The sequence below is a fragment of the Crotalus tigris genome, unplaced genomic scaffold (assembly GCF_016545835.1).
Source record: "Crotalus tigris isolate CLP2741 ecotype Arizona unplaced genomic scaffold, ASM1654583v1 scf7180000019154.1569036, whole genome shotgun sequence".
Taxonomy (NCBI): Eukaryota; Metazoa; Chordata; class Lepidosauria; order Squamata; family Viperidae; genus Crotalus; species Crotalus tigris.
In genome coordinates, this window is record NW_024097404.1 from 114,390 (window position 1) to 137,885 (window position 23,496).

The 23,496-nt window shown below is 37.6% G+C and overlaps 2 protein-coding genes across 4 annotated transcripts; one reads left to right on the top strand and one right to left on the bottom strand.

Annotated features, from left to right (window-relative positions):
* The first annotated feature begins 30 nt into the window (after positions 1-30).
* LOC120315566 (sialidase-4-like) lies at positions 31-9,085 on the top strand. Of its 2 annotated transcripts, none has more exons than XM_039360107.1 (4): positions 31-2,303; positions 3,275-3,480; positions 5,179-5,434; positions 6,638-9,085. In XM_039360107.1, exons 2-4 carry the CDS (start codon positions 3,280-3,282, stop codon positions 7,699-7,701), a joined length of 1,521 nt encoding a protein of 506 aa, XP_039216041.1. In that variant the 5' UTR covers positions 31-2,303; positions 3,275-3,279; the 3' UTR covers positions 7,702-9,085. The 2 variants fall into 2 exon arrangements, with proteins under 2 accessions (XP_039216041.1, XP_039216042.1); XM_039360108.1 differs by having other exon boundaries at positions 3,401-3,480.
* Positions 5,317-21,505, bottom strand: TM4SF19 (transmembrane 4 L six family member 19). 2 transcript variants are annotated; one of them, XM_039360110.1, is made up of 5 exons: positions 21,332-21,505; positions 18,822-19,012; positions 16,823-16,900; positions 14,842-15,023; positions 5,317-5,454 (listed from the first exon to the last, which is right to left on the bottom strand). In XM_039360110.1, exons 1-5 carry the CDS (start codon positions 21,486-21,488, stop codon positions 5,388-5,390), a joined length of 675 nt encoding a protein of 224 aa, XP_039216044.1. In that variant the 5' UTR covers positions 21,489-21,505; the 3' UTR covers positions 5,317-5,387. The 2 variants fall into 2 exon arrangements, with proteins under 2 accessions (XP_039216044.1, XP_039216043.1); XM_039360109.1 differs by lacking the exon at positions 5,317-5,454 and adding an exon at positions 11,970-14,048.
* Between the last annotated feature and the right edge of the window lie 1,991 nt (positions 21,506-23,496).

Sequence of the window (23,496 nt, forward strand, 5' to 3'; positions counted from 1 at the left end):
ACAGTCATAAGAGTGAAAAATGTTCATAACTATCTTTTTTCAGTGCTGTTGTAACTTCGAACAGTGACTAAATGAACTGTTGTAAATCGAGGACTATCTATAATTTAATCCCTACCTACTAGATTATAACATGTGTATTAAAACTCTGAAAACAGGATCCAGAATAGAAGATATTCTAGTTTGGAGCACAAAAATACAACCACTGGTGATATTTACAGATCAAAATTACATTTCTATGAGTTAAGCATTTGTCCTTCAGAAAGCAATAGGCACAGTTTAGCAAAAAAAAATTTTCCCTGCCACATTTGCGCTTTTATAATAAGGTGAAAATAACAGTCTCTCACTGTGCAATCTTGCTATACTTTGATTTGCATGGAGATTGGGATGATTATGGTAGATGATCAGAAAGATGGAGTGTGGGGTAAATGTTCTGTTTGCTGGTTACTGAATCAGACAAAAAAAACCAGGCTCGGAATTTCAGGCCACAGAAGAAGATTCATTTAACAAAAGCTGCATTGGGGGTAAAAATCATCTATGTCATACTATGTCCATGGGTTGGCAGTGGTACAAATACTACAGTAATGGATTTAATATACACAAGGAAGGGTATCTTTAGGCAAGCACGTTGAATCACTTCTAATTGTGAAGCAGCAATGGTGTTGGGTGTCTCAGGTTAGATTACTAGATCCATGTTTAATTTCTGGCCAAAAAACCACAATATATAATTACAGGTTTTGGCAAAAATCCTTACACAATTCAGAGCAAATTATGGTCTGACTTAATTTTCCTGTTGTTGTTAATGAGGAGGTTATAGCTTAAGATAACTTTAGTATGAACTACAGTGGAATCTCTTTTACCTCAGAGATAATTCTGGATGTTTAATACATATTAATATATGTATTAAGTCTATATAGTGCTTAGTGACACACATTAATCACTACAGTATAGTATCCATTGTGTTCATAATTCTGCCAATTACTATAGTGTATGGTGTACAGTATAGTGCATAGCATAGCATAGCATAGAATATTTTATTGGCCAAGTGTGATTGGACACACAAGGAATTTTTCTCTGATGCATAAACTCTCAATGTACATACAAACAACAAAGTGATTGGTCATAAATCATAGCATATAGCACTTACCATATACTATGTAAAATATACTATATACTATAAGGCAAGATGTAATGTAGTGTAATTATAGGAAAGATTAATGATGTTTGAAAGCGCACATGTATGTTTTATCATTTATGTTTATACACATGTCACAAACTAACTCTAAAATGCAAGAGAAATAGGAGGATACCCTTCCATTAGCACATCCTGTTTATTAGCTATTTTGATATTTCTCATTTTGAAGAGTTAACATGACAAAGTGTTGTTGGATCAACAATGATATGCCCAGTATTTTGGGTGAAAAAACAGAATTGTAGTATAGGAGACTGCCTAGAAACCATAGGAAAAGAAACATGATTACATTAGCTCAATGGTTAATAGATGCCAAGCTATTTACTATGGGTCACTTGAATTTGCTGCTGATGGAAAGGCATCAAAATCCATATAACTTACTTTGGATTATGTTGCCTCAATAAGGATAATGCTAGCTTCATAGTAGTATACTTAAGGCCATCATCAGCCTGTCTCACACATGGGTTGGATTATGTGAGTAGGACAATATGCTAGAGACCTTGCAGAAAAAAGTTGATGGCAGGTATATTTGTATTATAATTAGGTAAAAATGAATAAACAGAGTTAGATCACAGATCAAACATACAGATACTGGGAGTATCACAATCTCTTGTTACTTGAAAGTTAGAGAGGAAAATCTTTGTTCATGACCAGATCACCCAAAATTCACTTCCAATTATGGTGTTTTCTATTATGTTTCATATATGTAAATATGGTCTGGAAACCAGTGTCTCAATTAGTAAATAAGTAAATAAATAGGGAAATTATAGCCATTAATACCTGCCCATGGAAAATGCTGGTTCTGTCCTCACTGACCTGTTGACAATGAAGTCTTTGTCTACTATTGCTGATCAAGCTAGTAAATACTGCCTCGGTTCTTTCTCTGTATCATCTAGTAAAGTCATTGACTCAAAGGGAGAGGAAAAGGAGGGGCGGGGTGTGTGTTGAGAGTTAAAACACAACAAACAAGGTGCCACTAAAGATAGGAAACTGCTGAGACTGTATTGGTTAGAAAGCAGCATATGTACATGGGTACACGTGTAATTCAAATTACTACCGATCCATCTAAAGAACAACTAGTGGATTTAGTGGTAACAGCCAGAAAAAGAACAAGGTTTGTAGTTTTATGCTCTCTTTGATCTGTCAGTTTCCCTATGTCTCTTCCCTTTTTACTTTGTACTTTGTACTTATAATTTGCTTCCTTTGTTTCATTTTCCTATACAATATTCCTTTCCTTTGGGGGCTGGGATGGGGAGAGATTGCTGCACGAAGTCACAGTGCATCTGGTGCCCTCAGGTATTCTGGAATTAATTTCTCATCACTTCTGGCTAACCTGACCCATATCAACAGATTATGGAAGCTCTAGTCCAAAGCATCTGAAGGGCTTCAGATTGCCTATATCTGGGGCTCATATTCTTGTTCTGTTTCCTATAAAATAGTGCACAATCTAAAACCCCTCCAAATTTCATTTTGTTGGGAAGGTCACGGAAGATGCATGAATTATTGTAATCCTTGAATTTATTTACCAAAATATAGATTGAATGAGGTGAACAGAGAATTTAAATACTTTAAGATCAACATTCATGATCCATGCAGATTGACAGAACCATTTCTACCAGAGGGATTTTCCAGAGCTTCCAATAAAATGTTTCTGCCTCTTTTTCTTTCTCCCTCTCCAAGTCTAGTTCTGTAGTAATCATACTATCCTTAATTTACAAGTGGAGAGACATACATTAATATTTCTTACTAAAACAGCTCATTTCCTTTCCAGAAATATCTCCAGGTATTTGCTTAAATAAAATATGTGCAGGGCATGCTTTGCCAGTGACTATTATTAAGAACATTTCAGAAATCCCCTAAATTAATTAATCCATCCTGTTCAATCCTCCAGCAGCATTCATTGATCATGTATGTGTGAATCAAAGGATGTCCTTTCTCCTGCATGTTTGATCAGAGTCTCTCTCGTTACAGTCAAAATGAATTCACAGATAGGATGATTATTAAGATAGTTGAAGTCTGCAATATAGATACACCTGGCATCCAATTTTTCTGCTCAGTGCTTTGGATATCCTTTATGAATTGCAGCTGCAATGGGCACTCACCATTTCCCTGGCCGAACAGTCTTATTTGAAAAGGAAACAAGTGGAATGACGTACCGAGTGCCAGCGTTACTCTATATCCCATCTGTAGCCAAGCTCTTGGCTTTTGCAGAACAGCGGCTTAGTGTGGATGACGCTGATGCCAATTTACTGGTGCTAAGAAGGGGTGTTTTCTACATGAACTTTGTGCAGGTAAGACAAAGCAAAAACAGCTTTCCCCAAAGTTGGATAGCAAGGCTAGATGTTAGTGACAAAAGCAGAAGAGTGTCTCTATGAATATCTCTCTCCGTACTGCTACTTCTTCCTAGCACTTCACTAATCTGTTGCTGTGTTGGGATGACAAGGGGGGAATCTAGGACATGGTCCAAACCTTTTGGGGAATACCAGCTGGGAAAGACTATAATAGTTAGCATTTGTTTTAATTTAGTCTTTATTGCTTGATTATAGAGTCAATCCACATATGGAATTGCCAGCTATTACCTGCTTTCATATCCTGCACTTGGTAATCTTTTCAGGCTCCAAGTACCACTGCAACAACCTTGTGCCATGCACAACGGGTGCCTCCTCAAAAAATAATCAAAAGAATACCAAAATCTCACCCTTCCCAAAAGATTGAACTGCTGCAAAATTGTATTGAGAAAAAAGCATGCATTTAGGCAAAAGCTGTCCAAGTAGCCATTGACTTATGACTTTAATTGAGCCCAAAATTTCTGTTGCTAAGTGAAATATTTGTTAAGTGAATTTGCCCCATTTTTTGACCTTTCTTGCCACAGTTGTTAAGTGAATTACAGCAGTTGTTAATAATACAGATGTTTCTGTATCTGGTTTCCCTATTGACTTTGCTTGTGAGAAGGTAGCAAAAGGGGATCATAGGACCCCAAGGTGCAGCAACAATCATAAATATGAATCAGTTGCTAAACGTGTGAATGTTGATTGTGTGACCATGGGGATACTGCAATGGTCATGTGAAAAACAGTCATAAGTCAATTTTTTTCAGTGCTGTTGTAACTTTGAACAGTCACTAAGTGAATTGTTGTAAGTCGAGGACCACCCGTACTGATGAAATCATGCATTTAAAACAAACTATTATGATTTCAGGCTCCTTCTCCCCATTGGAAACTGATCTACAGCCCTTACTTGTTGTCAGAGTTACTGAATGAATGTTTTGTTTTGTTCAATCTTAAAAGAGTTTACTATCTCATTCTCCTCCACGTGTGTTAACTTAAACACCCTGTCAGCCACTTTTTTTCATTGATGCCAGGATGACAAAGAAGACTATTCCAGTACATCCCACCAACTGTTGAGCTATTATTCACTGATGCTTCATCCTTCAGCATTCTTAGAGGAGTATTCATCTGGCCTAATATTTGGAAGATGGAGCTTTTAGGTTTATAAGCAAAGGGGAATAGAACTGCTGTTCTTCAAGGACCATATTTCTGTCTAGTAAGAAGCATATACAGAATATGTTCTTCTGAAAAGACTCAGAGGAGACAAAAAACCCTTGACCCAGAAGGATAAAAATATTTTCCTGGTCATAGCCAATTACATGATATTTATGACAGCAATATTACTGTTTATCACAAATAATTCTGCAAATAATAGCTAATAACCTATTTATTAATATTCACATTATTCTTAGATAAAAAAGACATTTATAGGATGTGTTTTAATATACATTTTGAAATCTTACCTAAAATAAATTTCATTTAGGTTATCTTGAGTCTCCTTACCTTACTTTAACTCACCAACTGTGAATGTTAAATAGAAGTTAACAAAATTACAGGTTAATGGGGTCCCATCTCAAAATAAGCAACATAAAAGTTCTAGTTAAATAAGAAAGATAAATCTGGGGTTCCTGAGTTCTTTGAATGTCTTTTTTTTTTTTGCCAGTGGGAAGATATGCAAACCATTGAAACAGCAAAACTTATGCACCATCGATCTATGAACGCTTGTCCCATCTATGATGAAGTCACTGGCATGGTTTTCCTATTTTTCATTGCTGTGTTGGGCAGGACTTCTGAAGTCTTTCAAATTGTCACAGGTCAAAATGCTGCTCGCCTCTGCTATGTGTCTAGTTCCGACCAGGGCATCAGCTGGAGTCATGTGACTGATCTCACTGAGGAAGTCATTGGCATGTCCATCCAAGGTACAGATATTTGATAGTACCTAAAAAAGAGACCAACGATGAGATAGGGGTATGCTATCAAAAAACAAAAACATCAAAGAATCTTGTTGCATTCATATATTTATTGCTAGACTTTATCAAGATTTTAGTTACCTTCATTTAGGCTTGCATCAAGGAAAGAATTTCTGTCTCATTGAACAGAATGGATTAACCAGGCCACAGTTAGGATAAGGGTGTCATTGTTCTGCTCATTTTATATACTGGATAATTGTCACAAACTGTCCTTTTTTATTCTTTCAAAGCCAAAAGAATGTTGGGAAGAAATTGGTAAGGGAGGTTGGGAATCTGTCCATCTCTGTCAAATAGCAAGTTAATTCTCTGAAAACAGAACAGAGTAGGACCATATTTGGTAATATGGAAGTCATTAAAAGAAAGGCCAGGGGCCACAAAGACAAAAATTCCAGAAAGAATTATCCCAATAAATCCATATGGGTCGGGCAGCTGTGTTCCATCTTCTCCATTATTATCCCCACTCCTTATTCTGAAGAACATGACCCAGAATGGATTGTTATTAAGGAGCCAGAAAGAATTTCAAAGCAGATCTCTGGAGGTTTCCTTCATCTTATTGTATATCACTGCTGCCTGACTTTTGTGTTCACAACTCTTCCTTTTTGTTTCTTTATAAATGACACATCTGCCAGTTAAAATTAACATGGAATGCATATCTGAAGTGTGCAATCTTTAGTTTTAGGGCCACATAGTGCTCCCAAATAGTTTTTCTGTAATTCACTAGAACCCTTTCTCACTATATTACAAATTCAGTGATACTGAATTTGCCAATTTGAAGCAGGAAACAACACGCACATGAATATAAATTATCTTGTGAGTGCTGAAATAGCTTTAGCAAAATTTGAGAAGTAAAACATTTACTTTACAGAAGTTAATACGTTTAAACCTTAACTTTTATCTGCACGCACAAGGCAGTCCACACATTTTGTAAAATTGCCCATACAGTTTGACATTAATCTGCCCATTATAACCTTCGGATCCCCACTCTGCAAAAGAAAAGAAAAACTTAAATGTAGTTCTTAGCCTCTGAAAGGCATGATTTATCAGATAAAACATGACTGTTCAATTCTGCTCATGAATTCTTTGCCATTATTTGTCTATCATTAAAATGTCACAAGTCTCTTGATTTTTATGTTTTTCCTTACTTCCTTCCAGATTGGGCTACTTTTGCCCTTGGTCCTGGTCATGGCATTCAGCTCAAGTCAGGCCGTCTGCTCTTGCCTGCTTATACTTATTATATTGACTGCAAAACATGCTTTGGGAAATTCTGCAAAACAACCCCACATGCATTTGCCTTCTACAGTGATGATCATGGGCAGAGCTGGTTCTTTGGTGAGTTTGTCCCCAATCTGAAGACTGTTGAGTGCCAGATGGTGTCAGTGGATGAGGAGGATGGAAGCCATGTGCTCTTCTGCAATGCTAGGAGTCCTCTGGGCTTCCGGGTTCAGGCACTCAGCACAGATGACGGGGCAATATTCCATTCAGGGCAGCTGGTACCACGACTTGTAGAGCCTCCTCATGGTTGCCACGGAAGTATCATTGGATTCCCAGCTCCACTTTACTGCATGCATCATGGCATCCAAGTGTCCCAGAGAAAAGCATGTCCTGTTAAAGGGCCAGGCCTCTTATTGCAGCCTAGAATGTGTGAGAGGTCCCATTTTTGTCCAGCACAGCTTAGTAGTTCTCTCTGCAACCACTATTTATGCCAGCAGCAGCTGGAAAGGTTTATATCAACTGAAACTTCTAGTGGCCACCTCAATAGTGCTCTTAGTCCCATGTCTTGGAATATGACATGTACTGATCCAGATCACAATGCTGAAATGATTTCCAAATCAGATACGTATTTTGAAATCCCAACATGGGTTCTGTATTCCCACCCAACAAGCTCCAGATCCCGAGACAACTTGGGAATATACCTCAGCACATTTCCTAGAGATGTTGACAGCTGGTCTAAACCCTGGATTATTTATGAAGGGCCCAGTGCTTACTCAGACTTGGCCTACATTGAGTTGCCTTACTCAGAGTTCTCAGCAACTGGGATCGCAGCATTTGCCTGTCTGTATGAGAACGGGATGCAATCCCCATATGAGCAAATATCCTTTAGCATGTTTACATTTCATGAAGTTCTTCAGAACATTCCTCTAACAACTTTTTCCCTAAGTCAGAAACGAACCTCAAAGGTTACAAAGAAAAAGGGGAAAAAATGTGCTATCTTTTAAACAGAGGGATAACCTAGATACTTTAAATCTCATTCATCCTATCATAAACATTGTGAAATTTATTTTGATATACAATTGTGTACATATTATTTGCAGAATAGAGTTGGGTTGCAAAATTCAGATAAATTAATGCAAGATGCATGTAGCTACTTTGGCCTTGCTAGGAGATTGAGAGCTTCCTTCATTTATAGAAATATTCCAAAATATGTTTAAGGATGCTAGCTTGGGTCTGCCACCTGTTGGTTAAAACACCCTACTAAATGGAAGAAGGGATAAGATTATTTACAGTGCAGATTCTGGTTTCCTTTCCTTTCCTCTCTAAAGTTGTGGGTTATTTTTTTAATTATTATTTTCTTGAAACCAAAACAAAGAGTCATGTTTTCTTTCCATATACAAAGAAATGCATCCCACTACACTTCTGTGGCTTTAAGTTAGAGAAGGGTTAGAGAACAATTAATCAGTGGAACAGCTTATTTCCAGAAATTGTGGGTGCTCCATCACTGGAGGTTTTTAAGAAGAGATTAGACAACCATTTGTCCAGAATGATATAAGGTTTCTTGCTCAACCAGCGAGTTGGACTAGAAGTCCTTCCTTCCTACTCTGTTATTCTGTTATTAAGAAGAATCACACCCGTCTAACCCTTCCATAGAAGGGAAAATATATCTTCCAAGGTAATCTGTTAAAGAAGGCATCTGCAATGCTGGCCAGGACTGAGCAGGATTGAAGGGTCAAACGCATCACCAGTCATGAATCCTTTTGCGCCCACAAGAGATCTAAGTCCAGCCCACCTTGAATACCTTCTTAATTCCCACTCATTTCCTTTGACCACTAGTAGCTTAGATTTTTTCAGAGAGCTTAAGCTTGCAATAAATCTTTATACTCATTTGAACAGCCTGAATCTCCTGATTTCCCCTGCGCTTAACAGGTTGGGTCTTAAGACAGCAGACACCATGCATGCTTAAGTCCAGCATCTCCTTTGTATTTTACCTACCAATGTTAGGGCGCATTCACTTCAATGGAGCACGTAAAGCATGGGTGTCCAAACTTTCGGCTTGCCTGGGGTGCACTGAGTGAGGAGGAACTATCTTGGGCTGCATATAAAATACAATGTATATAAATCACATTATAATATTAAAAATTTACGAACTTGTACGGCTGTATGACTAGCTGTCCAGAACCACATGCAGTCCATGGATTGGACATGCCTGATGTAAAGGGTATGAAGGGGTTTGTGATCACATTATAATAATACAGATTGAGATAATATTGCAACAACATTGCCTGCCATGAAATATGTTGGGAAATATCATGACACACATAAAATATAAGTGTAGTTTTGATTGTACTGCTATAGCCACTATCCTGATATTTTTGATGGCATACTGTGGACAACCCTGAATAAACTTAATCTTTTGAAGAGCCAAGTCAAGCAAAATTGACATTTCCATGTATGAGCATTTTTGTCTGTGTACATGATTATTGGAGGCAGAATTGACTGTGCTCTACAGCAGGGGTCCCCAACCCCCGATCTGTGAACCAGTACCGGTCTGTGGCATGCCAGCAACTGGTCTGCACAAACAAGCAAAGCCCCATCTGAGGGATTCAGGCAGCACACGAAACCATGCACTCTCTGGTCCACGGAAAAACCTTTCTCCACGAAACCGGTCCCTGGTGCCCAAAAGGTTGGGGACATCTGCTCTACAGTTAGTCTACATTAACTAGTGACAAATAACATCTAGTCAGTTTCACCAGGATTTCTCCAGAATTATTGATGGCTGGGTGGGGTATGTTGCTGCAGTGTGTGATTAGGTTCATACATTACTTTAAGATTTACTATTAGTGGGTAATTTGTTTGTGAGAGTCCAATTATCTCTGTTAAATTAATGATGATTAAGCAAATAATGGGGTAGCATGATGATAAAATGTTTAAATGCATTTATTTTGTGCAAACCTCCTCCCAATTTTTTTGCCTTGCCCATTCTATTCTATAGCAATCACGTCCCTTGAAGGTCTATATTTCTTTAATAATATTTTATTAATTTTCCAATTTTACATTTAAAAACCAACGTGGTGGCTGGGTTAATCAATATTCAATAGCATATAAAAATCTTTAGTATACAGTAAATCTCAAGTTACAACATCAAATATTTCCTCTCTTTTTCCCTTAATATCTACTATCTCATATTTAAGTTAATACAGTTCTTATATCAACTAAGTAAAAACATCATTATTACATTTATCAACAAATATTTAGCTTATACATATCTTAATTATTTTTACATTCAATTTTTATAAACAATCAATGTCTTGTTATTGATTTTTCCCAATTTTTAGTTTCCCATCAATATTCCAATTTAACATTTGATATTTATAATTTTCAAGATTTAGGTAACCAAAGTTTTCCTTATCTCAATTCATAACAGAATCTAATATTCAAAATACATATTTTATCTATTTAAATATAGTCTTGTTCTATTTCCTAAAAGTTATCTATTTCCCACCATATTAAATCATCTACTTAATAATACAGTATCCCCTTTAATAAATCAAACTCATTATATATATATTGTCTGGGTTAATCAATAAATCCAACATATTCATAATAATTAATTTTTTTCCTTTTGAGTCTAATTTTTAAATATTAAACAAATAAAATCCTTATTTTCAACTAGTTTCCAAATGTTTTAGATCTAATGACCAAAATTCCTCTTATCTCAGCTTCTCCCTTTAACCCTCTAATTAGCAATATGAAATCCCCTCTAATAAATCAAAACCCCAATTTTCTTCAGCCTTATTCTGGCCTTCTTCCTTTGCCAACTAGCCTTCCATGTCAATGCTTTTAGATCATCAAATAGATCTTCCTCTATTATTATATATGTTATTTGAAATAAGAGAGACCATTTAGTTACCATTTTTTTGGAAGGGCTAACCCATTTGTATTCATTAAATTGTCTCCCTATTATTCCAATTCCTGATGATGTCCTGTTATTCCAATTCCTGATGATATGTTTATCTTCCATTCAATCTGTTCTTTCTCAAATTTCTTCTAATTTATATAGAAAATCTTTTCCATTTTCAGTGTTGTCACTCCCTTTTCTGGATTTTCCATTAACTGTATTTGTTAGTTAATTGAGTCCTCTGTCTTAATATTTGATTGTTCCACTTCTTCTGTTATCTTCTGTGTTGTTAGTTCTTTGGTTGTAGTCAAAGTTTGGGTTTGTGTATCTAAGCTGGCATCTTGTTCTTTTAGGTTAGGTCTTATTTTATCACAAGCTGAAAGAATGGTTTCATGTATTGCTTTCAACATGGAAAGGATCTTTTCCTGGTCTTCATCCATATTCTCTTAATAATGTGTTAAATTGAGGAATTTAAAATCCGATGTTAAAAATAATTTTATAACTAGGTATGAGACCCCTGTTTTTATAATAGTTTTTCAAAGTTTATTTCTTTTCTTTTTAAATAAAAATCAGTATATCCAATAGAAATAGGAATAAGAAAACTTCCAGAAAAACTTTTTAGTCCCTGAATTTCAAAAGTATATGCATCTAATTAGATTAAAGTTGTTTTTATAATTGCTTTGTTTCCCCTGGGTAGTCAGTCGCCGCTGTTCTTAGAGGGTGGGGCAGGAATTCCTTTCCCTCTCTCCTCCCAGGGGAAAGAATGCTTAGGGCAGCTTTTGCAGGAAAGATATTTAGAGTCTTAAAGAGAAGATCAGATCTCACCCAGTTTCATCAGTGTTGCTTTAAAGGTGCTTGGTAGTAATTTTGACTTCGGCTGTCAGCAGCTTAATGACGAGCCATATTGCTATGGCCAGTCTTTCCCCCGCCGGTTTGGAGAGCTGCCCTCGATCAAGCGAAAGGGCTGCCGCTCTCTTGCGATCAAGCGGGGATCTGGTCCTCACTTGTCACCCCTACAGGGTGACTTTCGACCCTTTCCAGGGGCCCCCAGTGGGATAAAATCGGATGCTGAAGACGGAGTTCTTCTCCATGTGTCTGAAGGCACCGATAGCAAACTGGAAGTCCCTTGAAGGTCAGTATTTGTGGGCTCCTTGCCCAGCCCACAGATTCTCATTAATGTTACGGTAGGCATATATCTTTACAACAGAGCTCTCACCACATTTACAGTCTTCTAGGGCAGCTGAACCTAATCAAGATGTGCAATTTGGAAAGCTGCTTTTTTCCCCTTCTGGAATACAGGACACCTCCCATCTGAACTTTCTAAGCAGGCACCGAAGAAGAATCTCCGGAAGTGGCTGATCTACTGAGTTCCACTTGCCCCTCTGACTATAGTGCTGCCCCTTCCCTCTGACTGAAGGACTCTGGACCATCATGACCAAAGAAATGAAGTTCCGCTCTGACACAGCTGGTCTTTTCTTTGGAAGTATGTTGTTTAGGTTAGAAAATATTGACCTCATCAAAAGGCCATAAGGTTGGTATCTCTAGTGCTAAGTGGGAAACTTACCGCAATATAGTGTAACTTTGGCTTTCCATTTCATCCCTGTGTACCATTTTGAGGTGGTTTTTGCTATAGATCCAGCTCATGAAATCCAAAATTGGAATGATTTCTGCAGAATAGCAGCAGGGTTCCTATTTGGGTGACCAGAACTGGGGGGAGCAGGACTCTCTGAGATTAGGTGACTTGGGGAAAGGAAGAGGACTGATGCTCCCTTTCTCATCATTTCCTTCCAAGTTGTTTGGAGCGAAAGAAAGAGGTGCAATCCCATCCATTACCACCTCATACTCTCCCACTTCCAGAATGGAAAGCAAGTGAGAGCTTTAGGGCTACACCTTCTGCTGTATGGCTATTCCAAGAAGGGGAATTAGAGTAAATGCCCCATAGGAATGAGAACAGCTGATGTAGAGTTCTCCTAGAGTGACTGCAACAGGATGGTGTGCTACCCAAACCTGGTTAAACTCTACCATCTCCCCACCTCTACGTGCTTTCCTTCTTTATTTATTTGTACAAGTTATATGTAGATATGTATTTCCTGCTTGTCTTCTCTTCGGGGTCTGAGTATAGTTATTTCTTCCAAATATAAATCATTTGCTATTGGTCTTGCTAATTGTTCCCCTCTACATATTTCTCTGCCTGAAATAAAGTTCCTCCTTGAAAGGATTTTGGTACAATTAACAAGGATATTTTTAAAAGAAAAGAAACATTTAACAATTATCTACTCAAGATAAGTAATGGTTTCTGGCTTCTTAAATATAAATAATGAATGAGCAGCATTGATACTGAATAATGCAGATGCACCTGGAGAAGTTTGAATCACACACTTGCTTAAGGAGGAAATTATTTTTGAAGAGATATTGGAAAAATAAATATCTTTATTTGATATTTAAGCACATAGGTTTCAGCAGTTTCCATTAATAAGACCAGCTATTATGGAGATAAAAACAAAGTCTGATCATAATGCGAACAATTGCCTTTTGACACAGCTCTAAGTAGTGTTCTCTCTTGAAAATAATAACATTCTTCTCAATTTACTCTTCTAGGGGAAAGATTGTTACATTTATGCAGCCACCCATCTCATATACATAACTTTGAGTGGCTGAAATCCAGGACCACGTAGTGTAGGCCAGTATTTCTCATCCCTGGCAGCTTTCAGATATTTCAACCTCAACTTCAGGCCAAAGCTGTTTCCCAGGTTTTGGTCTTCTAGAAGTTGGGGATGACTTGTGAAGTAGACCCCTAAAGTCAGGGGATCTGCCTTAACTTTAATTTGGAGCGAGCATTTTCTATTCAGGCCTGTTTATACTGTATCTCTATCTCAGAAAAATTACAGTACTTTCTGGCTTATGTTGCATTCACTCACATAAACAAGAGGATTACATATAACAGTTAAGGGTTTCTTGTAAACAGAAACACAATAAATATGTGTATAAATACGCATCACAGTACAATATTACTTACTTATCAAAATCAACTTCTTAGCTCTCTAACTCTGTGACAATGTCTATAATGACAGCAGTTTCAGTGTATATGTCCTGAAAGTGACTGCTTACAGATGAGTTCTGTGGGAGACAAAGATACACTGGTGGGTTGGTGATGGGGGCAGGAGTCACTGTTGGGTCAACTTCATCTCTATTTTTACATGACAATGCAAGAACCAGCTATGAACTGAGGGTTAAAAACATTTCCGAAACCATGTTGCCTATTTCTTCTGTTCACATAAGCCACAGACACATCCAAAACAGCCATTGATAATTTGGAGAGCAGCCAGGATCATTTCAACCATACTGATGACTAGGAGGGAGGAGAAGAAATACACATTCCAGCCAACAATATTCTGTGGCTTGATGCAAACTGAATTCCAAAGGGAAGGATCATACAGGTAATTCTGAGCCCTTAAAAGAAGCAGATTTTCAGTAAGTTGTAGAATTTTTTTTTCCAAAGCAGAGTTACGAGGGGAGTCCTCAATTAAGAGTATTTTATTCTGTATACAGTTGTAAAATAACTAAAACTTCACTAGCCTACTAACTATCCAGCACCATGACTACTTCTATTGTCATCTAATCTGTTCCTTCCTAATTGCATTGCCTCAAAGATATCTCTGCATTGACTTAGTAGGCTTGGGACAATAAATTTTAACCAAATATAATAATAATAATAGCACTGATTCACTGTCTTTATTGAAGGTACTTTTAAATGCTCTTAAAACCTTTTTCTTTTTTCCATATTCTAGTTCAACTGACCCTCCACCTCGGCCTTTTCCCCACTTGTATCCCCCAGCTGTATCATGATTACCACTTCAAGAATACCACTAGTATGCCTAAAACTTTTGGGAATGCTAAATTCTAAAACCTCAGGATAGTGATAGATTGAACTTGGCTGTCCCATACAAATCTTCTATTTAAATATTTGTCACTCATTTTCAATAAAAAGCACAATCCATTTCTAATGCCAAACTTTATATAGAGAGAGTTTTATCTGAAAACTTGAGTTCATATATAGTTATTCTGTCTCTTCAGGCAACTATATGCCGAAATGTTACCACACAAATCACATTTTTTAAAGGAATGGTTTTCTGAACCTATCTGAAAGTTATCTGCAAGTTTGAATTATTTAAGCAAAATTGTATCTCAAACAATATGTGCTAAGCAATATTATAAGCTGGTCCATAAACCTCTGTCATCTTACCCATTGTTGAAGACATGGTAGTCCATTTCAAGAAACGGATAGCCCCATTGTTGCATCTTATTATCATTGTGGGTGGAATTATAGAGACATAGGGGCCCCTCTGTCAGGCCTGAACCAGACAGAATAAAACAAGCTGCTGATCCCAGGAGGGCCAATCCTGATAGCAGAATGGAAAGGAACATCTGCAGGCAAAAGAGGCACTGCAATTAACTTCACATATACAACATAATATCTATTCTCCTCATAACTGTAAAGCAATAAAATGGAAACTGGCTCTGAAACATTTGAAAAAACAAACAAATATGACATCTGTTGCATTTCAGATGCCATTTTCTCCCAGCTTCAACTCATCCTGACAGTGGAGCAGAACGGAGAATGTACTATATTGTACAGATTTATATATGAATTACAGTAGGAATATAGGAAACAGTTACAGAATGTTGTAGATTCCAATTCAAAATAAAAAAAACCCTCCCCTAACAGCAAGAGACTTTTAGCAATGGAACCAATTACTGAGGATAGCATCAGGCTCCTTTCCTTGGATATACTCTAGTAGAGGGTGGACAACCACTTGTGGGGATGCTCAGCTTTCGATTCTTCTGCTGAATTGCGGACTGGATTTGATCACAAAGATGGCCCCTTTCAGCTCTATGATTTTACAGTATTATGGATTTCAGCCTTCAGTTCTTTAACAAGAGCAAATAAAAATAATATTCTCCTTTATTTATACTGCCAAAATTAAGACAGTTTGAAGAGAACAGTAAGCAGAAACAGATTTTTATGGAAAATGATGGGGTGGAAAGGGGATGAATGTATGTGGGTTATAGGCATACCCTCACAGCTTTGTCATGATGGAAATGTTCACTCCTAATTTAGGATTTAAATAAAGGCTCCTAGGTCATGTCTTCTCCAAGACTGAAAAAAAAGGGCACTGATAAAGATTGGGATCCTGCCTTCCTTTACTACTGCCTCTCACTTATTTTGGCCATGTCATCTTGGGGAATTCACTGGAGAAAGCAGTTATGTTTGGAAGAGTTAGCGGTAAAAGGAAAACAGGCGATCAAAGAACACAGTGGCCGGACACCATCAAAGCTGACACCAGCCAAAGCATAGAAAAACTCAAAGAAATAGTGCAAGGTCAGAAGATGTGGGAGAGACCTAGCCCACAGAATTGCCAAGAGTCAGATTCAACTGAACAGATAACATCATCATCATCATCATCATCATCATCATCATCATCATCATCGTTCCTTTACTAGTGGTACAACCAGAGCAACTGCAGATAATTGGAACAAATAACCCAATATTAGAGGATGTGTCCTTGTGGAGTTTTGTTCAGGATTCTTTTTATTTTCTAGGAGTTAAGCTTTCCCATCTAACCTCTTAATTTTTAAGAAACCAAAAAGGAACAAAACTTTGCGAACAACTTCCAATTGAAAACTAAGGACTTTGTGTAGAGCAGTAGGAAAGGCAAAATTGGCCAGAGTCTAATTAAACCAGTCTAATTTTCACTCAGGTGTAATGGATAATCCATGAAGTTCAGGCAATTGTTCTCTCTCAGCCTAATCACTCTCATAGATACATTATGAAGCTAAAATCAGGCAACCTCCTTCTATATTTACCATCCTTGATACCTTGTGGGATATGCAAAATACAAATGCATAAACTCTGACTTATATACTGTAGTTGTTGCAAGATATAGCTTCACAGTATCATGAAATGGAATAGATGTGCTATATTTTACAATTCTATCACATCCATGAATCTAGAACAAGGCTAATGAAAACAAAACAGACAATATTATTCTTAGGATGCTTCTTTTCTCTGAGGGTGTAACCATTTAAGTTTTTTCTGTTGCTTTTTTCAACTATGGAAATCTTGAATTATTCCTGACATAGAATGAGAAATTCTGCAAAGATCTACTCATTAAAACTGGAAAGTTTTCATCCACAGAAAGAGTTATCAACTACATCTCTCTTACCTTACAGCAAGTTCCTGAGCTGCTGAAGTACTTCCACCTCCATCCAATACCTGTGATCTGAATTGCAGCAGGAAAAATCTGCAAGGAAATAGTTGGAAATGAGCAGTATTCTCCCTTATTATTACTCTTATATTAATTACTCACTTGTTCCTTTTCCTTTTCCTGGAGCCAAACATAGTAGACCCGCTTCCATTTTAATTTCAGTAGAAAGAACTCTGTGAGTGGGATAAGCTAGAGGTTTGTGACTAGCTCAAAATTAGTGCATGAGCATCCAGGACTGAATATAGTCCTACATGGGTCTCCCCAGTCTAAGTCCAACAGCGTTACTACCTCTTAGATCTACATATCTTTTCTAAGACAGAGGTGCCTAGTCCTATGATGATAGGGTGGCGATACTTAATATGCTTGGTTAGAACAAGCATTTTAAGAATAATCTAAACCCTTGTCCATTTCTAGGCTCTGATAGAAATGTTTACGTTTTACACAGAAATTGAAGAAACTTTACAATATTTTGCAAAATAAAACAAAAAGGAAGAAAAGATGGCTACAAGAGGATTCACAATTATAAGTCACTAGTATCTAATGTATACAGTACCTTCCCAATTTTGAACTGCAGAAATCCAGATGGCTATCTGATGGCAGCAAACTCAAACTGTTTGCTGACATTGTCCAATTGCCCAGATTTTTGCAGCTCAGATAAGGCTGGCTTAATCCAGTGCAAAATATTTCTGATATAGAATTTATAAAATTATAAAATAGATGTGTTTATAAAATAGATGTGAATTCTTAGAGTTACGATGAGCAGAACTAACTTTAATATACTAAAATTGTTTCACTTCACTAAGCTGTTGGTACACTTTTTGTGGAAGTAAGGGAAGCTTAAAAGCTTTACAGGAGGGATTGACAATCAAGCCCTCATAGGGAATTATGGGTCCCTGATATGGTATTACTCAAAATGTGTGAATAAAGATGAGCTGTTTCCAAGATTTGTGGAGTGAAGGGCTGGGTGTGAGTCAATATAGTAAACTTAACTAATACGCCCTTCCTTTTGCTATGGCTCAAAGAGTAGAAAGTTAACTGACAGTTTGAAAAGGCAACATTTCAACTAAATACACAGAAAAATTTCCTGACTATGGGAGTAGACTACAGTAGCATAGATAGCAATAGGATAGTGAACTTTTCTTCTTTACAGGTTATGAAGCAATTGCTGGATAGATGGTTATCAGAGATACAACAGCAATCAATGACTCATATTTAATGAGTTTACACATTGCACTAAACTATAATTTAATATGGTTTGGATTTAGTGTATTATGTCATTGTAAACTGTAGCTTCTTAGTATGTTGAGCTCAGCCAATTATGGTTTGGTTGATAAAATCATGGTTAAACATGTTTAAATCATATTTGAACAAACTATGAGAGCTAATTTGGTGTAGTGATTAAGGCACCAGCTTAAAAATTGGGAGACTATGAACTATAGGCCTACTTTTGGCACAAAGAGAATTGGGTGACCTTTGGCCAGTTCCCCTCTCTCTCTTTGTTATGGAATGTGAGGCCTTGGAAAATGGAAAGGGGAAGAGATGCTGCCTAGGAAATGATCAGAGAAAGGGGGGAGGAACCCACAATTGAACAACGGGCAGAGAAAGAAATTTAGAAAGGATATGCTCTAACTAAACAGGCAGTTAAAAGGGACAGTGGAGATTTATACTTTCAGACTTGCAGAAAACTGCAGGGACCTGTCCAGGGAGTCACCAGAACCAATACGGACTCAAAGGAACCAAAAGACAAACATGCAAATAAACCATGTCTTAACATAAAGTGTGAATTCAGATTATATCAGCAAATGTATAAACCCTGGCTTGTTGTTTTATCCAAATGTACCACCCAACAAATAGAAAGAAAAAAAAATAAAGTATATATATGTATATGCACAATAATATGCATTCATTATTTCCCACAGATTCTTGGCCAGGATATATTAAAAAATAGTCTACTTACCAGCAGGCCTCCTCCCCACACTCCTGGCATTAGCATTGCCCTGTTGGATATTTGACCCAGGCTTAAGTAACACCATTCCCAATTGGGAAAGAGTAGGAGAATATTAGCAGTAATGGAAAGAAAGCCTAAGATAAGGAGGCATGGGCCCAGGATCCGAGTACAAGTCCCCACACACATTGCAGAAGAGAGTCCTGGAAAAAAAAAATGAAACCACGAATAAAATGATAACCTCCCCTCCTTGTCTTCAACAGCTTGAATTCTAGAGTAGCAAGCATGCTGACTGGGGGTGAGGACAGTGATAATTCAAGATCCTGCCTGCCTATGCTATGTTTCTGATCTAAACTGCACCTCCCAAACTGTTAACACGGCTGCTTACTGGCAGTACTCAAGCTTCCTAACCTATTCTGCTTGCACTAATTTATACCAGAACATAGCAACTTTTTGCCTCCATACAGAGCACCTTCTCTAAATTCCTTTGAAGCTTGCTTAGTACTGTCAGCAGAAGATCAATTGTACACTGAAAATATCAACTGAAATAAGATGAGGCTTTTCATAGGCTTCCATTATCTGCATAGGTTTGGATACATGGATACATCTTTGTTAATGCTTTCAGAACTAGGCTGCAAAAATCCAGTCAGTTGAAGAGCACCAGAATTAGTTTCTGTTTCTCTTTGCTGCAATCTAGCTTTTGTTCAGAATTCTGCAGGCCAATTATCATAGCCCTAAATTTAAAGATATATGAAGGGCTCACAGCTGGAAAAGCTGCTCTAAATGTTTTCTTTTGATATGAATTAATTTCCATAACTCACAAAACTGCAGCAAGAAGCACTTACGTATTATTTCTAATAAGATAAAATCATAGCAGGTTACATTTTCACTCCCTTCCCCCATCAACACAATTCAAATCAGTAAAGCCAGTTTACATTACATTAAATTACATCCATAGTGCTAAAGTCAAGTTCATACATCAAAGTTAAGGATGGACTAAAATATCTGAGAAAGAAACAAACATGTAGGACTTTTAATTTACACAAAAAACTTCATAAAATAGGAAAATATACACTGTCTAAAATTTGAATCCCTTTCTGGAGGCTGTTCATAAACCAGATGAACTACAAAGTTTTTTTCCTGAACTTTAATCTAAAATTGTATGGATATATAGCAGAATCTATCACATTTTCACTAGTGGTGCGGTACACTGGACATGCAACTGGGAGTTATGTTACTGTCCCTATTTTCTGCCTTTCAGCTGTATTCGAAATGATTAGAAGTTCTACCAGAATTGCCAGCAGGATGGCCTTACAGCATTTATTCATTTATGAGGCTTATATGCAATAACCTCAGATAGCTCACAGCATAACAATAAAACAGAACACAAGTATTGACAACAAAACTACATCTCAGGGTACCCACAAAACAACAGTCATTGTCCCAATACATCTGGAGTTGACAACTTAAGAGTAATCTACATTAGAAAAGACAATTGGTAAGGATATTCCTCAGCCATTCATGCAACAAACATTCAAAGTAATACTAATCTCTGCAGTCAGCAATATAGGTACTTGTATGTTCTATTAAGAGAAAAACACTGGTCCTCCTCAGATGGTTTGCTTCCAAGCCAGGAAGAAATACAAGATGTCGAACAATTGGTAAAGAGTTAACAAAGAAGCACTTTATTTTGCCCAACATCAACAAACAATATTGGACAGACAGTGTCCCAAACATTTCCAATCATCTTTCTTACGGATTTCTGTTCCATAGTTTGACCCAATCATTAACAATATGGACACAGTGAATCAACTAATCATATTGTCTATGGAGATTCTCAGTCATCCAGGTAATGGTTGTCCCAAAGGTGTATTTCAAAAGGCAACTAGACTTGGTTTTTCCTTGAATACATTTCACTTCTCACCCAAGAAGCTTCTTCAGTTCTGATTGAATGGTGGAGGGTGGAAGGATTTATGTTCCTTGCATCATCTGGTCATTAGCATTCATTCCAATGCCACTTGGAGAGTTATCTGTGCCCTCAGGGTCACCTGAATAGTGCAAATGGGTGTGGAACCTTCTTGGAACACTGAAAGGACTGTGTTATAAACAGGGGATAGGTGGTAGTAAACAACTTCTTTGATTTTGCTCACTTACCTTGAAATGGATAAGCAAGTCCTTCCTTTATAGAATGGCATTGCTTACTATAACTCCTATGCTACTTTAACTATTATTTAAAGGGATAAAACAATATTCCAATGCTCCCAATAGCAAAGTATTCCCCTATCGAAGTGCAGTGCTTGGGAATAAAGTCTGGATCCTGCATAGCAATGCAGCACTTCAAAATTACAATATTTTGAATTAGCCTATAAAAATCTTGAACCTCCTTAGGGAGGGAAATGACAAAGCAAACCACTGCTAAAATGCAGTTTAGGTTTTCTATGTAGAAGTTTTTCTATTTCCTTTGCCCCAAAACAAATTAATCAGAACTTTGAGAATTCGTTTTTCAGAAGTTTTCTACTTACTTTTGATGAACTGAATGCAGATGAAAGGAGTTGTAGGGCCGCTTAGAACTTCTTCCCACAAATGGTTGCTGCCAGTATTGCTAGAGATGATAGAGTTTTCTAGATAAGGCAGCAAAAATTGATGACTATTTATAGCCTTTGGAGTACAGGAAAACATCGGTACCCCTGCTTTTCTTTATCCCTAGATGGTTAGGTTTGTACTTCCCAATTTTTACACAACGATCACATGTTGTATCTCCCCATTATGGAAACTTAATGTAATTCTATGAGAAAAAAAAATCCTTGGACGGAAATGAGTAATAAACTTTGAAAGCTTCTGTGAGGAACTGGCATATGCATAGGAACTCACATGCAACATTCTTGCAACACATCATATACTTAAAAATATAATTGCTGATTCTATGGGAGTAGCTATATTGTTCTGTTGCAACTACGTTATAAAGAGTCTAGTACAGTGGTTCTAAACCTTTTTAATGCCGCGACCCCCAACTGGTTGTAAGTCGAGGATTACCCAACTGGTTGTAAGTTGAGGACTACCCAACTGGTTGTAAGTCGAGGACTTTCCCTGCCTGGGAGTGCCGCGCATGCGTGGTGCCGCCCCCTGCGCCGGCCGAGGCGTAGCTGGCAAGCGGCAGAGACGGCACAGGCCAACCACCGGCTGGGCCAACAGCTGGCCCAGCCCAAGGGAGGTAAGGACGTGCCGGGCCCCACGCGCACCAGCAACCCTCCCTGCGCCCACCGGCCTCCCACCTCCCACCCCTGGCCCTCTTTTACTTACATTTTTAGTAGTTGCTCAGCAGGGAGGGGTGGAAACTTCCAGACAGCTCGCCTTCGCTGCAGACAACTTGCAGCACCGTTTGCAGAATGGGACTTTTGGCGGGCTCAGCAGGGCAGAGACAGCCTGGACAATTCCTATTGGCTTTTGAAAGCCAATAGAATTAGACTCTATTCAAGAGAGTCTATTCTATTGGCTTTCAAAAGCCAATAGAATAAAAGGGAGTAGCACAGCTAAGGAAAAGGGGGAAAAAATGGTGGACTGCGTTGTTTGGTGACCCCCATGAAATGGTCGTTCGACCCCAAATGGGGTCCCGACCCACAGGTTGAGAACCACTGGTCTAGTACTATTTGATAGTACTTAAGACTATCAGCTTTTATTGAGGCCTAACTGATCATGACAGTGGCTCTTTCATGAAAACAGAGGTTACAATTTTGTGTAGTCCCCTGGGAGTAAGATTATGTAAACTAATTAGGGATTACTCCTGGACTAAAAGGTATAAAGTGTATGCTGTGAATTCTTTATTTTTGTTAATAAAGTATCATGAGAAATACTAGAACACACTTGGAATCTCTCCTACACTTGACTCCACTCTCCAGACCAATCAATAGTCTGATTCAGAAATTGTACTTGTACAATAAACTTAACCAAGGATAACTGAATCAAGGTTTATTTTATGCAATTTTCTGGATTTATATAATAGTAATTATAAGCTACCTCCCAGTATGAATTTGAAAAATAAAATTGTAGCTAATGAAAGATAATTGCTTTTCACCTTACAGAGGGAAGTCCTTTCTTATGAAGGTGTCCTTTGTTTCAGTTGTGGGGATGCTTTTTCACCCCAAACTTATGTACCTGGATCTATGCACATGCTTGTACACACACCAATGATCTTAATACAGCTGATATTCCTGCAAAAGTTTCAACCCACCCAGACACACTATGTATTTTAACATGAGGAAGAGAAAGCTTGATAATAAAGTTATTAAATTGGAAAATGTTGCAATTGCCTAATGCTTCATTTAATCGCTTTACTCAAGATTGCTTCAGATCAGCTGTTTCCTTGAAAATAAAATGGCAATATATAAGCTATAAGAATCTTTACTTAGAGATATTCAATTCCCCTTCATATCATGTTAAGGATAATCTATTGGTTTATCTATTGGTTAAAGTTCTAGAAGCCTACACACTTGGAACCTATCCAACTCAGAGAAGTTGGCTTTTGGTCTCTTAGCTGCTAATAGGCCATAATTGCCTCCCAAACAACTCTTTTTCCTAATCTAACCACTAATATTCAACAAAGAGTTCACAAAACTATTCCTTCCTGCTTCACTAGAAGTAAAAGAAATCCACTTTGTAAAAATTTCTTCCATAGTATATTTTCTTTCAG

What these genes read in the sequence shown, in the direction of transcription:
- TM4SF19 (XM_039360109.1), bottom strand. Translation starts at nt 21,488, where the DNA reads ATGTTTTCCTGTACTCCAAAGGCTATAAATAGTCATCAATTTTTGCTG. An exon ending in CTGCATTCAGTTCATCAAAA is followed by an intron (nt 19,013 to 21,331) that starts GTAAGTAGAAAA and finishes TTTTTTTTCCAG; the next exon opens with GACTCTCTTCTGCAATGTGT. An exon ending in TACCATGTCTTCAACAATGG is followed by an intron (nt 14,049 to 14,841) that starts GTAAGATGACAG and finishes GCTTCTTTTAAG; the next exon opens with GGCTCAGAATTACCTGTATG.
- LOC120315566 (XM_039360107.1), top strand. Translation starts at nt 3,280, where the DNA reads ATGGGCACTCACCATTTCCCTGGCCGAACAGTCTTATTTGAAAAGGAA. An exon ending in TCTACATGAACTTTGTGCAG is followed by an intron (nt 3,481 to 5,178) that starts GTAAGACAAAGC and finishes TTTTTTTGCCAG; the next exon opens with TGGGAAGATATGCAAACCAT. An exon ending in CATTGGCATGTCCATCCAAG is followed by an intron (nt 5,435 to 6,637) that starts GTACAGATATTT and finishes ACTTCCTTCCAG; the next exon opens with ATTGGGCTACTTTTGCCCTT.